Below are 21953 nucleotides of genomic sequence, written 5' to 3'. Positions count from 1 at the left end.
GAATTCTTACCAAAAACCCAAGAGATTTTCAGAGAGCATGACAAAGTGACAGTTATCTGATACACACATCCTTTATCTACTCCAAAAATATCTAGACTTTTAGATCCCTCATTGTTAAATATATCAAAATATATGCTGACACTTAGCAGTAATACAGAAGACCACAAAAAGCAGAGTTTCAGGCATTGGTCAGGTGATTAGTTTAGATTGGTGCAGAGATAAAAACACTTCCTGGGTAAGTGAGAAGTGGAATGGTGGAGATCAGAGGTCAGGAACATTTGACCCATGTTACCATGGAAACCATACGTACACATGACATATCATGACCATGTCCCAATAGCCCAAACATAATATACCATCTCCTTTCCTCACTTGTCTTGCCATAGGACTTTAAATGTTTGACAGTTAAATATCACACAACACCTATACTATATCATTTCCCCATCCTCTGTGACATACATGAAAGGAGATGAGGAAAGTAAATGTTAAAGAGCTATGGGACATAGCCAGGGTGTTCTATTCTGAAGTTGTCAGTGGGACACCCAATTTCTGTTCATGTAGTGCCCTCTACGGGCTCAATACTGTAAATACACGTCTGGGAGTAAAGCCATGGTGGGTCTGTCTGTGTGCTGATGGTGCAGAACAGCTGATCAGGTCAAGTCTGTATCTTCAACTCTCTCATATGAATCTTCCCATGAAACAATGTGACTAAGTCAAAATCCAAAATAACAATATACGACGTCACAAAAAATATCAGCAGCAAAACCCCACTAGACAGAAAACTGCCGCAGAAAGATAAAGTTTATCGTCCTATAGCCAGGCCGTCTCAGGTGTAGAGTGACTCTGTCCTCTAATTGGATAGATCGATGAGGGGAGGGCTCAGGTGACCCCTGTTACCATGGCAACCTCCCAGACGTCAAACCCTAAAGTCAGACAAGTAGACACTTGACTCCCTAAACCACAGATGTAGGATCAGCTTAGATTCACCCTCCAACCACAGGGGGATGGGGACATATCTGACCCTGGATCAGTGGTTAGAGTGGAACTTCTACTGCCCCTAACTTTGTGTCAGAATGTGCTTTGGTCTTCTTTACCTCTGATGCCAAGTGGCACCTCTAGTTAGAAACCAGCTCTGGTGCCAGTCTGTTTCTGCTGCAGCCAACCTGGCCTTGCCATTGTCTGGCTGGGCAGTAATATAGCATTGTTACAGAAACAATCTTCTACACCGCTAGCTATATAAGTACAAACTACTACAACCTCTGTGAATCTCCATTCAATAATTTAATCTCCAAACTCATAAATTACTAATAACAAGAAACCAATCGTTTTTCATTATTGACCACGAAAGTCTTAGCAAGAGGACTTTTTTCAATTAATTAAACACATTATCCAAATAAGTTAAATTGAAATCTTTATATATTGTATTGGTTTACTCCATTTAAATATTTATGTATTCATTTTTAAATATAATCATCAGCTACAGGTCTTGCAAAAAATACTACTACTGCACTGTGCAACTGCTGTCTACAGAGGGTCAGGGGTCACCGAGTCAGGGTTGAAATATGTACACTTAATCATTTCAGAAAACTATTTACAGTCCTCTTTTAGCTGGTATTTCTATAGTATTCAGAAAGATATTAAGTGGTAACACCACAGCAGAATACAGAGTAGGTCACATCTCAAATGGCACCTTCTGTCTTCTGCTTATTATTTCAAAGAATTCAACTCAGGTTGGTAACTACTTGGTACCAAGTTATACTTTTTCCAATGAATCCTTAAGAAACTAAAATGTAATTACTAAGTAAATATGAGTTAAATAACTGCCATTTAACCATGCAAATTCAAAGTAAATACCAGGGCCCAGATTCACAAAACCTTTTTAAAGAAGACATTTCTTCTTAACTGCCACTTTTTCCTGAACTATAGACTTAAGAAGAAAGTTAAGACAAGTTGCTATTCCTCAAAAAGGTTCTTGGAAATTTTTCTCCTTAAGTAAAGTTAAGAAGAAATTAGATTCTTAAATAAAGTTATTGGAAATGTTAATTCCAAGATAGCTAAACCGTTGTCTTAAACTCAGGGCAGTGAGAGAAGAAGCTCATGAAAGCAATTGAACATGTTTAATTCTCTCACAAACTTAATCTGAAAGTTTCAGTATTGATTATTTTAAACACAAAAACATGTTTTAGAACAGTAATCTCAGGAATAAATATGCTAACATGATTGGCATATGAGCTAGATAGCTAGTTAAAACAGTTGCCTTTCAACAAACATTTTAAGATGATTTGTAAGAAGATATTTGAGAAGTTTGTAAGAAAATCATTAAATCTTAAGATATTGTTGAGGAATTGCACTTATGACAATCTTATGAAGTGTTTTGTCAATCTGGGCCCAAGTGAATACTGGACTGTAAAATAAAGTGTAATCAACATCTTTTAGGTAGGGACCTCAGATCTTGCACCAACCCTTATAGTCAGAAATTAACCAAAACGTAACCTAACCCTTCCCATTTCTCGTCTTCCAGGTTTTTGGTCAAATCTCAATTTATGACTTGTGATTCAAATTCAAAACTAAGCTAAAATAAAATGAAAAAGTTTTACTTCCTCGATTTACACATACATTTGTCAAAAATAGTCCCTCTGAAAAATATATTGCATATGCCATCTTAAGAAATTGACATAATAAAATATTTTTGATAAGGAAAAATTGTAAAGTAGGAGAATATATATTATTTTTTTCAAAGAATCTGGGCACCACTAGCAACAAAATACCTATTGATAATATTTAAATTTAAACCTTTATATGATTTATCCGATACAAGCTTTGTTTAGTCGCTATTTTGGGGTATGATTCAAACTGTTAGAATGGAAAATGTTTCAGATGGCTATTGGGTATTATTCAAAACTTTGCAGATTAGGCACAAAGTCCAGCAATAGAACATTTGCACAGTAAGAAAGCAATCCAAGGTAGTGTTTTAAGAAGTACTAACTCAGTCAGACACTGCCGCTTGTCTAGGACTACACGTGACGGACAGACACTTCTGCAGAAGGTTACAAGGCAATGTTGAATGATTGTGGTTAAAAACCAACACATCTCAATAACGCATATCAAAAGGACATTTTTCAGAGATTCCAAGCCAAACCTCTGGAACATCACATTACGTCATTCCGCACAGCGAGTTACACCAAGATGCCAACTCACCTGAACCCCCCCTGGACAGCGTGGATGAATAACAATAATACCAGTGTGGATCCACAATCTACAGGAATGATTTTTCATTGGACATATTTCATTATATGATATGACAGGTTGGTTAGCAGGTAACACATAAACCAGAGGTGGCTATCACTCCTCCTGGAGATCTACTGAATATGCAGGTTTTTGCTCCAGCCCTGCTCCAACTAACACACCTGATTTTACTAATCAGCTGTTAGGGCAGGGCTGGAGCAAAAGCCTGCATACACAGTAGCTCGCTAAGAGTAAGGTCGTCCACCCCTGAAGTAACACATAGATAGTATGCTGGCGGATCTCTCTAATAGTAAAACACATAAAGTAGTTATGCATTGATAAAAGTTGCCATGACACAGCCTTAGTTTCCATTCTCTACTAAGCGCACAGACAGTGATAATACACAGTATTGTCCCCAGTTATAATATAACATATTAGTAGCTTAACATAAATCAGAACACAATCATAGACGTTGTAATTAAGTAATGGATTAGTGCAATCTAACAAGGGAGGGAGGAGACGAGAGGAGGGAAGAGGACAAGAGAAGAAGGAGAGGAGTGGGGGTGCTCTGCTTCGTGACATCCTTTGGTTTATCTTGGAGAGGGCGGAGCTTCGAAGGATGGAAAGGGATGGGGGATAGAAGTAGAATGAGTAGAATGGACAAAGATCCACAACATGTGGACCAGCAGCCATATTGGATGTACCATGATGTGATGTCGAATAAAACGCTTATCACTCGGAATCTCTGAGGAAACCAAGCCTTTCTCAGTGTTCTACTCAAACAACAAAAATGGCAAAGTGTTGACCGTGGTGAAATCTATGTGGATTTTGTCTGTGGTTTAGTACTTTTTCCATTCTACTCATCCAATTTCTAATTGGGTGGGATTAGCTGCCTAAAGCTCTACCTGCAAGTCATAAGGCAAGTCATGGGAACAACAGGGTCGCGTTCAGGAGAGTGCAACATTACAGAAAGTTAAGATAGACATGTATAGTAAGCAATGGTCTCTGCAATACGTTACATTTCCATTTGAACGTTCTGGAATGTTTCAGCCTTCTGAACACTCCAAAGGAGGTGGGCACTGACATCAACAACCCTCCTTCTGATAGGCCAACGCAGAGCATGGGAGAGGTTAGCCCTCCACAGTAAGGGGGCTCTCCATTGGACCGTTGGACAAAAGCATGACAACAGTCCTGTTCTTAGGAACAGAAAAAGGGGGTCAGGGGGGGATTCCATCTCACATGACCCTATTCTTCATATAGTGCCCTGTCTTTGACCAAAGCCCTATACAGCAGGGGTTCTCAGTTACATTCAGCCGAGGACAATTTGTTCTTGAGCGGATGGTCGGGGAGCCGGAAGATGGTTCCAAATTATTTGGACCCTGCAAACTGATCACAAGAATCCCAAACAGATATAGTATTTCACAAAAACATAATTTCAAACCTTGATTACACTGGGAAATGATCATCTCCATTTATGCGTGGGAATACTTGAGGACAGATTTCCTAAATTAAAATCACTTTGAGCTGATTTCAGTTTTTTATGTCCCACAACAACCATTATTTAAAAATAAATAAATATAAATAATTTTGTTCAGAAAACTTGGGGGGCTGCTTATTGGGGAGCCCTGCTATACAGTAACATTTATCTGCTAAGTAATGCACTTTATGAGGAATAGGGTATGATTAGAGACTCAGCCAGCGCTGAGGGTACTTCAGAATAGTGTGTCGTGTTCTGTTCGGACAATGCAGGAGGGGAAGGTGAGACTTCCACTTCCTTTGTGAACCTGCACCTGTGGTTTCACTGTAGCCAACAGACTGAACACACACGTGGTCAGTCTGAACACACACACACACACACACACACACACACACACACACACACACACACACACACACACACACACACGCCAGGGACATAAAACCTCATTGTGTGTGTGTTCAAGCTGCAAGTGCCCTCTCGATCACAGCTGCCTCAGAGATGAACACAAATGAAGAAGAACGTTGTCATCACATCAGGCTCTAACATCAACGTCATGACGAGCCCTGTATGGCTCTGGTTGAGCAGTTCTTCCTCTTGTTAGGTCACCAACATGGCCGTCCATGCACATGGTGATGAGCCCTGGTATAGCAGGACATGGTTAACCAGGACAGCTAGCAGATCTCTCCCTTCTGTCCAAGCCGGTACAGTTCTAGTTCCAGTTGAGGGGGTCAAAACATCACCTCCCTAGTAACAGTTGTAAAAGGGGGTAAGGTACTTCAGTACCCACTCCTTCAATGCCATTCTGGGGATTCAGATATCAGTGGTTCCCCTCCAATACTTGATCCTTCAACAGCCCTCCCTCCAGTTCAGGGGACCCCCAAAACCCTTCCGGGGTTCCCCCTCTCATCCTTCAGCCCCATGTGTAGGAGTGCGTGTGCTCCACTATGGGTGGCTCTGTCTGCCTGTCCTCTGCTGTCCCCTACTGCAGGTTCTTCAGGATGCGTCCATAGCGGAAGTCGTAGACGTGGCGGCAGAGGTACACCAGTTCAGGGTCTATGTCGGCGGGCACCTGGCGGTGGTCTGGGGGGTCGAAGTCTGAGGGGCAGGGGACCACTCTGGCAGCACCAGGGGGCACGCCCTCTGCACGCCGCTTCACCAAGGCACAAAATCTATAGATGGAAAATCAAAGTGAGTTTTGAATGCAGTCGCGCCTTTTCTTCTCCCTACTTTACTTTCCTACCTCCAGTCAAGTGAACTTGTGTCAGTGATACTACCCACTAAAGAATGCCTTGACGATGAAAAGGTGTCAATTCAGAGGAATCTTACCCTCTGCACTGCGCTAAAGCAAACAGCAAGGACTTTCACCTACAGTTGAAGTCGGAAGTTTACATACACCTTAGCCAAATACATTTAAACTCAGTTCCTCACAATTCCAGACATTTAATCCGAGTAAAAATTCCTTGTCTTAGGTCAGATAGGATCACCACTTTATTTTAAGAATGTGAAATGTCAGAATAATAGCAAAGAGAAGGATTTATTTCAGCATTTATTTCTTTCATCACATTCCCAGTGGGTCAGAAGTTTACATACACTCAATTAGTATTTGGTAGCATTGCCTTTAAATTGTTTAACTTGGGTCAAACGTTTCAGGTAGCCTTCCACAAGCTTCCCACAATAAGTTAGGTGAATTTTGGCCCATTCCTCCTGACAGAGCTGGTGTAACTGAGTCAGGTTTGTAGGCCTCTTTGCTCGCACACGCTTTTTCAGTTCTGCCCATAAATCTTCTACAGGTTTGAGGTCAGGGCTTTGTGAAGGCCACTCCAATACATTTATTTTGTTGTCCTTAAGCCATTTTGCAACAACTTTGGAAGTATGCTTGGGGTCATTGTCCATTTGTAGACGAATTTGCGACCAAGCTTTAACTTCCTGACTGATGTCTTGAGATGTTGCTTCAATATATCCACATAATTTTCTTTCCTCTTGATGCCATCTATTTTGTGAAGTGCACCAGTCCCTCCTGCAGCAAAGCACCCCCCACCACATGATGCTGCCACCCCCGTGCTTCACGGTTGGGATGGTGTTCTTCGGCTTGCAAGCATTCCCTGTTCTCCTCCAAACATAACGATGGTCATTATGTCCAAACAGTTCTATTTTTGTTTCATCAGAACAGAGGACATTTCTCCTAAAAGTATGATCTTTGTCCCCATGCGCAGTTGCAAACCGTAGTCTGGCTTTTTTATGGCGGTGTTGGAGCAGTGGCTTCTTCCTTACTGAGCGGCCTTTCAGGTTATGTCGATAGAGGACTCGTTTTACTGTAGATATCGATACTTTTGTACCGGTTTCCTCCAGCATCTTCACAAGGTCCTTTGCTGTTGCTCTGGGATTGATTTGCACTTTTCGCACCAAAGTGCGTTCATCTCTAGGAGACGGAACGCGTCTACTTCCTGAGCGGTATGACAACTGTGTGGTCCCATGGTGTTTATACATGTGTATTATTGTTTGTACAGATGAACGCGGTACGTTTGGAAATTGCTCCCAAGGATGAACCAGACTTGTGGAGGTCTACAATTTCTTTTCTGAGGTCTTGGCTGATTTCTTTTGGTTTTCCCATGATGTCAAGCAAAGAGGCACTGAGTGTGAAGGTAGGCCTTGAAATACATCCACAGATACACCTCCAATTGAATCAAATGATGTCAATTAGCCTATCTGAAGCTTCTAAAGCCATGACATAATTTTCTGGAATTTTCCAAGCTGTTTAAAGGCACAGTCAACTTAGTGTATGTAAACTTCTGACCCCCTGGAATTGTGATACAGTGAAATAATCTGTCTGTAAACAATTGTTGGAAAAAATACTTGTCATGCACAAAGTAGATGTCCTAAACGACTTGCCAAAACTATAGTTTGTTAACAATAATTGTGTGGAGTGGTTGAAAAACAAGTTTTAAATGACTCCAACCTAAGTGCATGGAAACTTCCGACTTCAACTGTCCTATGTTGTGTGTTAATGATGGATATATGGTCTTTCTCAGTGTGTGTGTGTGTGTGTGTGTGTGTGTGTGTGTGTGTGTGTGTGTGTGTGTGTGTGTGTATATATACTGCTCAAAAAAATCAAGGGAACAGTTAAACAACAAAATGTAACTCCAAGTCAATCACACTTCTGTGAAATCAAACTGTCCACTTAGGAAGCAACACTGATTGACAATACATTTCACATGCTGTTGTGCAAATGGAATAGACAACAGGTGGAAATTATAGGCAATTAGCAAGACACCCCCAATAAAGGAGTGGTTCTGCAGGTGGAGACCACAGACAACTTCTCAGTTCCTATGCTTCCTGGCTGATGTTTTGGTCACTTTTGAATGCTGGCGGTGCTTTCACTCTAGTGGTAGCATGAGACGGAGTCTACAACCCACACAAGTGGCTCAGGTAGTGCAGCTCATCCAGGATGGCACATCAATGCGAGCTGTGGCAAGAAGGTTTGCTGTGTCTGTCAGCGTAGTGTCCAGAGCATGAAGGCGCTACCAGGAGACAGGCCAGTACATCAGGAGACGTGGACGAGGCCGTAGGAGGGCAACAACCCAGCAGCAGGACCGCTACCTCCGCCTTTGTGCAAGGAGGAGCACTGCCAGAGCCCTGCAAAATGACCTCCAGCAGGCCACAAATGTGCATGTGTCTGCTCAAACGGTCAGAAACAGACTCCATGAGGGTGGTATGAGGGCCCGACGTCCACAGGTGGGGGTTGTGCTTACAGTTTGGCATTTGCCAGAGAACACCAAGATTGGCAAATTCGCCACTGGCGCCCTGTGCTCTTCACAGATGAAAGCAGGTTCACACTGAGCACGTGACAGACGTGACAAGAGTCTGGAGACGCCGTGGAGAACGTTCTGCTGCCTGCAACATCCTCCAGCATGACCGGTTTGGCGGTGGGTCAGTCATGGTGTGGGGTGGCATTTCTTTGGGGGGCCGCACAGCCCTCCATGTGCTCGCCAGAGGTAGCCTGACTGCCATTAGGTACCGAGATGAGATCCTCAGACCCCTTGTGAGACCATATGCTGGTGCGGTTGGCCCTGGGTTCCTCCTAATGCAAGACAATGCTAGACCTCATGTGGCTGGAGTGTGTCAGCAGTTCCTGCAAGAGGAAGGCATTGATGCTATGGACTGGCCCGCCCGTTCCCCAGACCTGAATCCAATTGAACACATCTGGGACATCATGTCTCGCTCCATCCACCAACGCCACGTTGCACCACAGACTGTCCAGGAGTTGGCGGATGCTTTAGTCCAGGTCTGGGAGGAGATCCCTAAGGAGACCATCCGCCACCTCATCAGGAGCATGCCCAGGCATTGTAGGGAGGTCATTCAGGCACATGGAGGCCACACACACTACTGAGCCTCATTTCGACTTGTTTTATGGACATTACATCAAAGTTGGATCAGCCTGTAGTGTGGTTTTCCACTTTAATTTTGAGTGTGACTCCAAATCCAGACCTCCATGGGTTGATAAATTGGATTTCCATTGATTATTTTTGTGTGATTTTGTTGTCAGCACATTCAACTATGTAAAGATAAAAGTATTTAATAAGATTATTTCATTTATTCAGATCTAGGATGTGTTAATTTAGTGTTCCCTTTATTTTTTTGAGCAGTATATATATATATATATACATACATATATATATATATATATTTTGGTTTCTTACCGACAGTACTGCGCTAGTGGGAGAACATAGCATCGGTCTTCGATGCAGGCCACACTGTTCTCGTCTTGATGCCGAGAGGCAAAAATCTCATTCTGAAAAGAGAGAAACAGACATAGAAATATCAAATCACCACACAATCAAAAGGTACAGAGACAAGATGGATGAGAGGCACGGAATCTCATTATTCTTCTCATGTCTTGCATCTGTACTGATGGAGAAACAGAAGACAGGTGAAAGCAATATTGTGGAAGCCTACTGGAAACCTGCTTCCACCAGTTATGTCAGCACACATCAGTGCAGATGAAGGAAAGGAGACAAGGAGAGGGCTCTAGACTATTGAAATTAAGGAATGGAGACGAAGAAAGGAGACAAGGAGAGCCCTCTAGACTATTGAGAGGAAGGAAAGGAGACGAAGAACAGAGACAAAGAGAGCCCTCTAGACTATTGAGAGGAAGGAAAGGAGACGAAGAGAGAAGACAAGGGGAGGCCTCTTTAGACTACTGAGATGCAGCCAGAGTTGAGTTGAGTTGAGTAGAGTTCTCCTGAGTTGTTCTGTGGAGTCAGAGAGTTGTCCTCACCTCACAGTGCATGCTGGGGTCTCGGACTCCCTGTGTGTGTTCAGGTCGATAGTACCAGAACAGGCTCATCATCAGCTCTCCTGAGGAGGAGACACACACCCACACGGTCAAAACACCAGACAGGGTGACACGCATTAGCACGTGCACAAACACAAACAAACACTCACACCCACGTGCACACACAACAGACAGTGAAACAACTACAGAGGATCAAAGGACCAGCCCAGTCTTTAACCAGCCAGACATAAGCAGCATTTCAGACATAAACAACCATTCACAGTACACACACACACACACACACACACACACACACACACACACACACACACACACACACACACACACACACACACACACACACACACACACACACACACACACACCAGGGATTTCATTAGCCGGAAATAGTCCTTTTTTTGGCCCACCAAAAAAATGAAAAGCTGATAAATAAAACTGTTGCAGGCCAAAATGACTGGTAGAAGGGAAAAAATCCCATTGCAAAAGAATGCTTTTTATTAATTTATGGAAATACCAGTCGATGTAAATTAATTTGACCGTCATGCTTATCGGTCTATAGATTAATTTGCATAATTTAGTGGAATTAAATTGGCCTGTGTGTGTTTTCGTTAGTCATCATGTATCTTATTCATCCAACACAACCATCACACGCGCACAGCATACAGAGCATATTCTGAGCAGGATTTCTCCTGCAGAGCCTCAGCTGGGTGCTGCTGGAGTAAAACTTAGGCTTTTACAAGCCCATTCATTGCACAACAATTCTAAATGCAATCGCGTGTTATAAACAGTTTTGGTGCACAATTAAAGAGCTACTATTTTTATTTCTGAAATGGTAATTGAGGCACGCCTCCCATTCCCAAATAGGCCTATGAGCTTGTGATTTGAAACAATCCACAGCTATTTATTTAAATAATCTAATGATTCCCAATTCCTCTGTGGCTAAGTCATGCTTTCTGGAGAACTATTCTGTATAGACAGGCGTAATTCTTCCCTGTAGCTCAGTTGGTAGAGCATGGTGTTTGCAACGCCAGCGTGGTGTGGGCAACGCCACGGTTGTGGGTTCGATTCCCACGGGGGGTCAGTACAAAAAAAAAAAAATGCATGAAATGCTATGAAATCTATCTATTCACTACTGTAAGTCGCTCTGGATAAGAGCGTCTGCTAAATGACGTAAATGTAAATGTAATTATACAATTTACATTTACTTCCCTACTGGACCAACCACTATGCCATTTCTCTCTTGTTGTATTTGTTTTCATATCAACTTTCTTTTGTTGCCCAGAAGCCAAAGGCACAGTCCTAGTCATCTTAGCAACCCATCCTGCTGCATCTTTAGATTCCCCCTCTTTCTAAGTTTCTAACAGAGATGTTCGTTTCTAACAGAGATGTTCATCTCTGTCACATATGGAACCGCTATCAGGTGTGCTGTTTAGAATGGTGTTTAGAAAATATTCAATCTTCCCGGCCACGTTGTCCGGCGCCGGAAACCCTGACACGCACACAATTATTATACCCCAACAACAGGTTCAGACATCCTGCTGTCTCTCTCACCAGATTTGGGGTCCTCCCATAGCGCTGATATCTTGGCGACGTAGGGCAGGGACTTCTTCCGGGGACCGGCGCGCAGCAGCACTGTGTCTCGGACACGTATCACTTCGCCGTCTCTCTGTACTCCTTCATAACACTGCCGTAAGGCCGTCTCGTCCTCCCCCTGATACACACACAGTCAAAACACAAAACACACTTATCTTTATTCTCCAGTCTCTGGCGATATCAGCAGTATTCTATCAGAAAGGTCTCGGAACACATTCTCATTAACAACAATGAGCCAATTGAAAGCTAGGGATGGTTAGGTTGCCATGGTAGTATGAGGGAAGTAAACTCTCAGTACCACAACACACACAAACTTGATCCCACATACCGCAATGAACACTTCTTTTTCTGTGGGCACTCCTACAGGTAGCCACCCGTTGGTGGCCCGTCGGTGGCTGACCCTCTTCTGCTTGGCGGGGGATAGGCTGGGTGTCGGAGCTGGCTGTTTCTGGGACAGCCTGGTTCTCCCCATGGACAGAGAGCCGTTAGGGGGCTTGGAGCCCTGAGGGCACTCCCTGGCTAGCTTCAGCCTGGCCTGGGGCACACTGCGGTCAGACAGGGGGGTGAGGAGACGGGGCTTGGCCTGGGTGGAGGACGGGGTGGTAGGGAGGGGACAGCCTGAGAGGGGGAGAGAGGGAGAAACCAGGAGGGAGGGGTTGTGGTCACCCTGGGGGGAGGAGTAACCCTCTGGAGAGAGAGCGAAGGGAGGAAGAATAGACTAGTGTTTACTCCATAAACAATGCTACATAGGCCTCACTAGATGTCATGCTACATAGGCCTAACTCGATTCCTATGTCATGCTTTTCTCTGATTCCCTGTAGATACTGTTTGCTTACTGCAATGTACTCAATGTCTGGGACAGAGAGACAAAGATATGTCTTCCTCTTGTAAGATAATAAACATAATTCAGTCACGATCACGCCAAATGGCGAGAACACACAGGTGATAATAACACATTCTCATTTGCAATCTGAGAAGCATAAACAATGGATGTGCCTTTGAGTGTGTGCTCAATGAGTTAGAATTCCCTTATAAAATATATTTACAGTACATGCACTACATAATTCCAAACTACCACTACTTTTTAAATCAGCATATAGGGGCCTAGTCAGTAGGCCTACATTCCCCGTGTCCTCCTCTTACCTGTCTTGATGCTGTGTGTACACCCGGAGCAGCCTGTGGAGAAAGAGCACCCCCTGCTGTTGACCGGCTGCATGGCTCTGTATGTGTAGCCGCTGACCCGGCAGGCCTCGCTGTAGCAGGGAGTGCCCACTGAGCCACAGAAGGCAGGATGGGCCAGCGTCGAGGAATGGGACACTGGAGGACCCAGCAGCTTGGACCCAGACACCCTGCCGGGACACAGCGTCGAGGAGCCAAAGTTCAGAGGTCGCGAGCTGAGGTTGGCTGACGGAGCTCCAGGGTGTGTAGGATGGGCGATGTGGACGTAGTAGCTGGAGAAGCAGGCGGGGTCGGCGGTGCAGAGGCAGGGGTGGGGGCTGAGGGTCAGGGCTGTGTGGGAGTGGGGATGGGAGGGTGACGTCACTAGGCACTCCCGTTTCACAGAGGTTAGGGCAGAGTTTAAAGGTCGTTCTTCAGAGTCGGCGTAGGCCTGCTGACCCAGGAACAAGGCCAGGCGGTGGCAGTACTCCACAGAGCCCTCTGGGGGGCAGCAGTAGTATGGGCTCAGCTCTGCCTCCACCTGCTCCTCTTTGACGACGGGCTTCAGCGGGTAGGCTAGCATGCTGCGCGACTGGTAGCCTGGTTTGGTTAGCCGGTGGGTGCAACCGCCAGACTCCCACTCCACTTTGGGCTCAAAGTTGGACTTCTTGCAGGCAGAACAGCCTACCTCTTCTGGAATCAATTGCCTTCCCTTCTGCTTAGGCTGGCGGCTGCACGGTTTAAGAGTTGGTCGCGGTTGCTTCTGCTTCACGTCAACTGATGCGGTGCTCGTAGCCTTGCAGTCCATCGTCGTAGTCGATGTTGTTTTCACTCGCTGTTTGCTAGTCGCCGAGGTGCTCGTTAACTTTAGCAGCGCGGCAGCGTTGAGTCCAGCTAGCCGTCGGGGAGCAGGGGTGTGTAACATCTGTAAAGTCATCATCTCTTTCTTCTGTCCTCTGTCTGGTTTGGCCGGTTTCTTGGAGACCTTCTTAGTCTTCCTGGAGCTTTGGCACGGGTCAGGCTTGTGCGATGTGGAGGCCTTGCTGCTGGCTCTTGGAGCATTAGGACTTCCGGTCACCCTGCGCCTGGCTGGATCTGTCCCCAGGAACGACTCACCGTTGGTGGGCTCATCCTGTTGTCTCCTGGCCTGTTTAGAAGCCGGCTGGTTCTCGTTAGGTCTCTCCAACAGCAGACTGTTCACGGCCTCAGCGTTGAGAGAAGCTAGCCGTCGCTTACGCGGCTCTGGAAATGGCGACCCCTGCTCATCACTGGTGGTTTTTGATTTCGTTTTTGGTATCATCTTTGCCAGGAGTTTCCCCTTGGCTTTGCCTTTTCCTTTGTCCAGTTTCTTGCTCCGGGATTCAGGTTTGACGGGCGGGTGAGTTGGCGAATCATTCCCCCTCTCACTGGTGTCCTCCTGCTCCTGGATGTCCTTCTCCAGTCGGGTGAGCAAAACGTGACAGCTAAGTCCCTCCTCCTCCTCCGGAGCACCTCCCCTTCCTCGTAAGGGATAAGATTTCCTGCTCCGCCTCCTATTCCGCTCCGGAGTCTTCTCCCTCCTGTCCATCATCTCTTTAACCCCGCCCCTTCCTCGCTTAGTCCCGCCCTTCTTCATGGTCCTGCCAAATCGCAGCGTGCGCTCAGGCCAGGGTCCACCCATGGTCTCACCATGTGGCCTATCGGGGCAGTGTTCCCGCGTCACTGTGCTGCGACTCTGGCTAAGAGAACCTTTGTTCTGGGCGTGGGTCATCACATGCTGCACCACTAGGCCTGGGGAGGAGAGACGCACTGTTAATGTCACTCCTAAAAACAGGGTAATATGGCCCGGGTCGTATTCATTAGGCACCAAACGGAAGAAAAAAGAACAAGCAGGGAGGGACTACCTGAATTTGTCCAATAAAAAAAAAGATTGTTTCTTTTCATATTTCTTATCGTTTCTGTTTTGCTACACTGTGTCCTAATGAATACAACCCTGGTATCTCTTTAATCCCTAGCCTATCACCTAAACCAGTGCCGAGATCTACCGCTTAATTTGTTTTTAAACAAGACTTAAAGAATGTACCATTAACCTAATAAAAAAACAGTTCTGTAACTGGCCTGCCAATATTGTTCTTCTCTACCATATTATATTTCAAAACTTGAGCTTTGATTACAAAATATATCAGTTGGTGTAGCACTTCCGAGGCACAGCTAGGAAGTGCTACACCAACTGTTGCGGTGACCGTATTACCGCCACACCAGCGGTCACGAGTCATGAAGGCAGTGAAATTCCACGTGACCGTTTGGTGACGATAATTAGGCTTCTCCAAGCTCTGATGCTGCTGCTGGTCATTAGTAACCTACCAAACATGCTAACGGCCTGGTACTCAGCATTCTATTTTCCCTCTAATCACTGACATCAATGCAAACATATTGAATAATCTAATCAAACACTTCATGAGAGCCCATGAGCTCATGTTGCGCAACATTTCTATAGGCTATGCAATTGTGGGAGAAAACAGAGTGATGGCTGCTAATAAAAAGACGAGGATCCCATCAGCTTTCTATAGGCTAGACCTACTGTATTTATTTCTCAACTCTCCTAATACTAAGCACATTGCTTATATTTACAACGGGAGTATATCCTACCTGGCTGGCATGAAAATAAACCACAGGGAAAAGCATCCTCCATTCGCTATTTAAGTGCATAGATGACATGTATTTTTCCCCCTGCCCCGAGACAGGTGCATAATGGTCCATTCTAAATCAAAACAAATGTCACACATATATTATTTAGTATATGTAAAGACAAGATTAAATGAAGAACAGTCTGATGGGTGACAATATTATCACTTGTGAATTATATATCTTCACTTGGTGGTTACAGTCTTGTCCAATCGCTGCAACTCCGAAATACAACCCAGCCAAGCCGCACTGCTTCGCTTAACCCTGAAGCCAGCCGCATCAATGTGTCGGAGGAAACACCTGGCAACCGTGTCAGCGTGCATTGTGCCCGGCCCGCCACAGGAGTCGCTAGAGCGAGATGGGTCAAGAACATCCCTGCCGGCCAAACCCTCTAACTGGCATATATAAGCAGCGCGTGACTTTCATTTTCACCATAAAAATGCACCTTTATAATAAAATGCATAATTGCATTTGCGGTCACTGTTGATAATGGTGTTTTCCTCTAATGGGACATTTGCGCTTATAGCCTACTACCATGTGCGCATTGCTGCGCCTATAATGTGAAGAAATAGCCTATAGTTTATAAACATTTTAAGCTAAACATTCTGATCTGTTGCGTCAGCCACATTGCATAAAAAGGTTTTTTGATGCTAGTGGTTTTATTAATTTGGGATCTAACGCATCCCACAACATGTTTGGAATATTTATTTATTGTACAGAATAGGTCGACTTTTGTACTATGGGGGATAGTAAATTGACATAGTCTAGTGCTTTTGCTGTTCGTTAGGCCTACTGATTTTGTTAGCTGGCGGAAAGTAAATGTGGACATTTCTTCCAATATCTTCAATATGCACCTCGGAATTGGATAAGGACGCACGCAGTTGCGTCCCCGATGTGTCGGTCTTCACTTGTAGCCTGTGAGTGAGAGGCGCTTTGGATTGCGCAGCACACTCAGGGATCTTTGACACTTCTGTTTTCTCAATGACATTCAAAATCAGCATTGAAAAAAGGCGCAAGTTTAAGTTTGTTCCACCTGAGCGAGTCTGACCACAAGTCAGAGACCACTATGATGACACACCAAATGTGTTTGATGGAGCGCGGGAAAAGGGCAGGAATAGACTTTTGTAGGCTACAGTCCACGCTATGTCATCAAATGGTGCGACTGCTGTCGGCATCTAAAGATTATCCAACTAGAATAAACGCTAGGAGGTAAAGACGAGAGCAGTGGTGTAGTCTACGGCGATACGGACATGACTTATTATTGATATCTACATAGCGCATTGATGTGAATCACACTGCTGCTCTCCCATTTATCTATTTGCGCCATACAGATTGTGGTTGTTGTGGATGGCTGTTCAGAAATATAAATGTGTATTTGAACCCAATAATGGTTGAATTTGAGAAGTTTAAGCTGCCTAGCAATCATTGTTTTTGAAACCAGTGGACAGCCAGTGAAAAATGCGCTCTTGCAACAGCTGCATAGTGCGGATCCCAGCCTATGGAATAAAAGCGGGGCTTATATTGCTCAATCTAATTCCTGCTGATAAAATATATATATATCGATAGGACTAATGGACACATGCTCAAACTCGCACACATTTGATAGACTTAAAGGGGAAATCTGTAGTTGCCACATACATAACATAACATTAATGTGATGTAACATAATATAACATTAATGTAATGTACATACATACAGTCGAAGTCAGAAGTTTACATACACCTTAATCAAATACATTTAAACTCAGTTTTTCTAAATTCCTGACATTTAATCCTCGTAAAAATTCCCTGTTTTAGGATCTCCACTTTATTTTAAGAATGTGAAATGTCAGAATAATAGTAGAGAGAATAATTTATTTCAGCTTTTATTTCTTTCATCACATTCCCAGTGGGTCAGAAGTTTACCTACACTCAATGAGTATTTGGTAGCATTGCCTTTAAATTCTTTAACTTGGGTCAAACGTTTCAGGTAGCCTTCCACAAGCTCCCCACAATAAGTTGGGTGAATTTTGGCCCATTCCTCCTGACAGAGCTGGTGTAACTGAGTCAGGTTTGTAGGCCTCCTTGCTCGCACACGCTTTTTCAGTTCTGCCCACAAATCTTCTATAGAATTGAGGTCAGGGCTTTGTGATGGCCACTCCAATACATTTTTCCACAACTTTGGAAGTATGCTTGGGGTCATTGTCCATTTGGAAGACCCATTTGCAACCAAGCTTTAACTTCCTGACTGATGTCTTGAGATGTTGCTTCAGTATATCCACGTAATTTTTTCCCCTCCTTTTTCCGCCATCTATTTTGTGAAGTGCACCAGTCCCTCCTGCAGCAAAGCACCCCCACAACATGATGCTGCCACCCCAGTGCTTCACGGTTGGGATGGTGTTCTTCGGCTTGCAAGCATCCCCCTTTTTCCTCCAAACATTATGGCCAAACAGTTCTATTTTTGTTTCATCAGACCAGAGGACATTTCTCCAAAAAGTACAATCTTTGTACCTATGTGCAGTTGCAAACCGTAGTCTGGCTTTTTTATGACGGTTTTGGAGCAGTGGCTTCTTCCTTGCTGAGCGGCCTTTCAGGTTATGTCGCTATAGGACTCGTTTTACTGTGGATATAGATACTTTTGTACCTGTTTCCTCCAGCATCTTCACAAGGTCCTTTGCTGTTGTTCTGGGATTGAATTGCACTATTCGCACCAAAGTACATTCATCTCTAGGAGACAGAACGTGTCTCCTTCCTGAGCGGTATGACGGCTGTGTGGTCCCATGGTGTTTATACTTGCGTACTATTGTTTGTACAGATGAACGTGGTACCTTCAGGCATTTGGAAATTGCTCCCAAGGATGAACCAGACTTGTGGAGGTCTACAATTTTTTTCTGAGGTCTTGACTGATTTCTTTTGATTTTCCCATAATGTCAAGCAAAGAGGCACTGAGTTTGAAGATAGGCCTTGAAATACATCCACAGGTACATCTACAATTGACTCAAATGATGTCAATTAGCCTATCAGAAGCTTCTAAAGCCATTGCATCATTTTCTGGAATTTTCCAAGCTGTTTAAAGGCACAGTCAACTTAGTGTATGTAAACTTCTGACCCACTGGAATTGTCATACAGTGAATTATAAGTGAAATAATCTGTCTGTAAACAATTGTTGGAAACATTACTTGCGTCATGCACAAAGTAGATATCCTAAACGACTTGCCAAAACTATAGTTTGTTAACAACAAATTTGTGGAGTGGTTGAAAAACAACTTTTAATGACTCCAACCTAAGTGTTTGTAAACTTCCGACTTCAACTGTATAAATGCCTCATGAGCTTAGTTCAACTGTTACACTCCATGACAACCCAAAATATAACCTTGTTTATCTCCAATGTTTGTAAACGTTGTAAATGTAAACAAACACTGTGTAACCTTATAACATGGTTAAAACTATCATTTTGATATCACTGATGGTCAATCCTTGCATCCATAGCTGTCTGTTAATCTGAGAGTGGTTACATTTCTCCAGGCCCATCCCTCAGCTTTTTACCAAAACAGAGGCAGGGCGGCCCTTTTGTTATTATTTCATACGTAGATTTGCCCTTTAAATATCTGTATATTATCAAGATATCAAAGTGTCACCAACAAAAAGGTAAACAATAGGCCTACAGCAAAGGCAGCATATGGCATTCATTTTTCACATGTAAATAGCACTTTCAGTAGTGCTCAAAGCATGCCATTCAATGAGCGCAGCATTTAATTTTTCATTTCAATTGGAATCAATGAACCCAATCAGTCCTCCATGACAACAAAATCATAAACAACAGAGTAGGGCTGGCTAATAAGTCTTTAGTTTTGGGGTTATGCTGAGGTAAAACCATTTGGCTAGTCTATACTTCCATATTTTCAAGTCCTATTCTTGAAGATCAGGGAGTATAACATTTATTGGAATAACTGGAATTCTGATACTTTGGGTTTTAATATAAAGATATAATTTCATTGTATTATTATATGTAGTAGAAAGTGATGGGTTAGAAGAAGCATACATAACCAACCCATAAAGTAAAATGTAACATCCATATGGCCAGCTATGTAAACTTTAACATTGATTTATCCTGCAATAGATGTCGTTCAATTGGTAACATACATTTTTGTCTTCATCTAATGCCTCTTAAGGGGAAAGTAACTGAATGTAATTAGTTTACGTTACTGAGTTTGTGTAATCCAAAAGTTACGTTACTGATTATAATTTTGGATAGGTAAATAGTAACTGTAATGGATTACATTTACAAAGTAACCTACCCAAGCCTGAGCCTTACAATCTATTAAAAATCTAAACATATAGGCCAATGTTTGTAGAACAACTAAAGTTACATTAATTACTCTAAATTAAGCATATAGGAGTACCTATTTTTTTGTTACTCGTGCAACGCAGAATAGCCGCATGTGCGCAATCCCTCAAATCGTTTGGAGAAAATATATTTTATTCAGCTTTGTTCAATTGTATTCTTCATACTATAAAATAATTGTCACGTCCTGACCAGTTAAGGGTTATTTGTTGTTGGAGTTTGGTCAGGATGTGGCAGAGGGTATTTGTTTTATATGGTTTGGGGTGGTGGTGTAGGTAGTAGGTTGTTTTATTTGTGTATTCCGGGGTTTTGGGCACTGCTGTGTTTATGTATTTCTAGGTTTAGTTAGTTAGTTGTGGGTATAGGTTCTAGGTTTGTTTTCTATGTAGAGTTAATTGGGATTGGACTCCCAATTGAAGGCAGGTGTGTTGAGTTGCCTTTGATGGGGAGTCCTATATTAGTAGGGTGTGTTTGTCGGTAATTGTTTGTGAGCACTGCGTTTGTTTTAGCCTGCCACACTGTTGCCGTTGTGAGTATTGTTTTTTGGTTTTCCAGTGGATACTTTACTTGTTTTTTTATCAATAAACATGAGTATCCACATTCCCGCTGCGACTTGGTCCTCCTTTCCCAACGACGGTTGTGACAGAATTACCCACCACAAAAAGACCAAGCAGCGGAGAAGAGGACAGAGGGAAGTCAAGGAGGACTATTGGAAGCAGCGCGCTCGGGAGGAGATGGATTCCTGGTCACTGGAAGTATTGGAGGAAAGGATTGACTGGACATGGGAGCAGTTGCGGGTCCACTGTGACAACCTGCCTGGGAGGCAGGTAGAACCAGAGAGGCAGCCCCAATAATTTTTCAGGGGGGGGCACAAGGGCTATTTGGCGGGGCGAGATTGGAGCCCCAGGCCAGCTCCCCGTACCCTTGTAGGGCAGACTGGACAGGTCCCGTGCTTTGGGGTTGGGGCTGTGGTGAGGCCTGGGATTTTCAGGCCGGTGTGCCAGGGCGAAGTAGGCATCGAGCCTGAAGGGGTGATGCCAACCCTGTGCTCAAGACCGCCGGTGCGCCTCTACGGTCCGGTGTTTCCCGCTGTGCACACTAGCGTGGAGGTGTGTGTCTCCAGGCTGGCACGTCCAGTACCAGCCCCACGCATCAGACGTCTAGTGCGTCAGCCCAGCCTCGCCAGTCAGGGTCTGCCAGAGTGGCCCGACTGCCCGGGTCTGCCAGAGTGGCCCGACTGCCCTCCGGCCCAGCCCGAGTGGCCCGACTGCCCTCCGGCCCAGCCCGAGTGGCCCGCCTGCCCTCCGGCCCAGCCCGAGTGGCCCGCCTGCCCTCCGGCCCAGCCCGAGTGGCCCGCCTGTCCTCCGGCCCAGCCCGAGTGGTCCGTCTGCCAGGGTCAGCCCGAGTGACCCGTCTGCCCGGCGCAGCTATCGGCGCCACCGAAGTGGGCGACGCCGAAGGTGGAGCGAGGTCCACGTCCTGCACCTGAGCCACCTCCAGGATAGGTGGGTTGGGGAGGGAGGGTGTAGCACAGTGCCGTCGTTGACGGCAGCCACCTTCCCTCCCTTATTGTTTAGGGGGATATTTTTGTTTGGGGGTTTGTTTTTTCTTTTAGGTGCATTCCGGGGTCTGCACCTTTAGGGGGGGGTACTGTCACGTCCTGACCAGTTAAGGGTTATTTGTTGTTGGAGTTTGGTCAGGATGTGACAGAGGGTATTTGTTTTATATGGTTTGGGGTGGTGGTGTAGGTAGTAGGTTGTTTTATTTATGTATTTCCGGGGGTTTTGGGCACTGCTGTGTTTGTATTTCTAGGTTTAGTTAGTTAGTTGGGGTATAGGTTCTAGGTTTGTTTTCTATCTAGAGTTAATTGGGATTGGACTCCCAATTGAAGGCAGGTGTGTTGAGTTGCCTTTGATTGGGAGTCCTATATTAGTAGGGTGTGTTTGTCTGTGTGTTTGTGGGTAATTGTTTGTGAGCACTGCGTTTGTTTTAGCCTGCCGCACTGTTGCCGTTGTTATTGTTTTTTGGTTTTCCAGTGGATACTTTACTTCTTTTTTTATCAATAAACATGAGTATCCACATTCCCGCTGCGCCTTGGTCCTCCTTTCCCAACGACGGTTGTGACAATAATACCACCAAATTATAAGCACATCTTGTCTGCTAAATGAACAAGTGTAGCCCACAGCCATTTGGCATAGCCACATCAGGACAACTCA

At 44.5% G+C, this 21953-nt stretch overlaps 1 protein-coding gene across 3 annotated transcripts in view; it reads right to left on the bottom strand.

Annotated features, from left to right (window-relative positions):
* Nucleotides 1-1266: 1266 nt before the first annotated feature.
* Nucleotides 1267-21953, bottom strand: part of LOC106608075 (bromo adjacent homology domain-containing 1 protein) — a 41798-nt gene continuing 21111 nt past the window's right edge. For 2 of the 3 annotated variants that reach the window (XM_014205756.2, XM_014205757.2), the window contains exons 2-7: nt 12735-14519; nt 11920-12278; nt 11550-11709; nt 9981-10060; nt 9403-9494; nt 1267-5874 (exon numbers count right to left, since the gene is read on the bottom strand). In XM_014205756.2, coding sequence (XP_014061231.1) covers nt 5685-5874; nt 9403-9494; nt 9981-10060; nt 11550-11709; nt 11920-12278; nt 12735-14499 — 2646 coding nt within the window. In that variant the 5' untranslated portion in view covers nt 14500-14519 and the 3' untranslated portion in view covers nt 1267-5684. The remainder of the gene's footprint in view (nt 5875-9402; nt 9495-9980; nt 10061-11549; nt 11710-11919; nt 12279-12734; nt 14520-21953) is intronic. The other variant, XM_045720999.1, reaches the window with a different exon arrangement.

Source organism: Salmo salar, chromosome ssa06 (genome assembly GCF_905237065.1).
Source record: "Salmo salar chromosome ssa06, Ssal_v3.1, whole genome shotgun sequence".
In the NCBI taxonomy this organism is placed as follows: Eukaryota; Metazoa; Chordata; class Actinopteri; order Salmoniformes; family Salmonidae; genus Salmo; species Salmo salar.
Note: the sequence above shows the minus strand (reverse complement) of the source record. Positions and strands in the feature narration are given on the sequence as shown.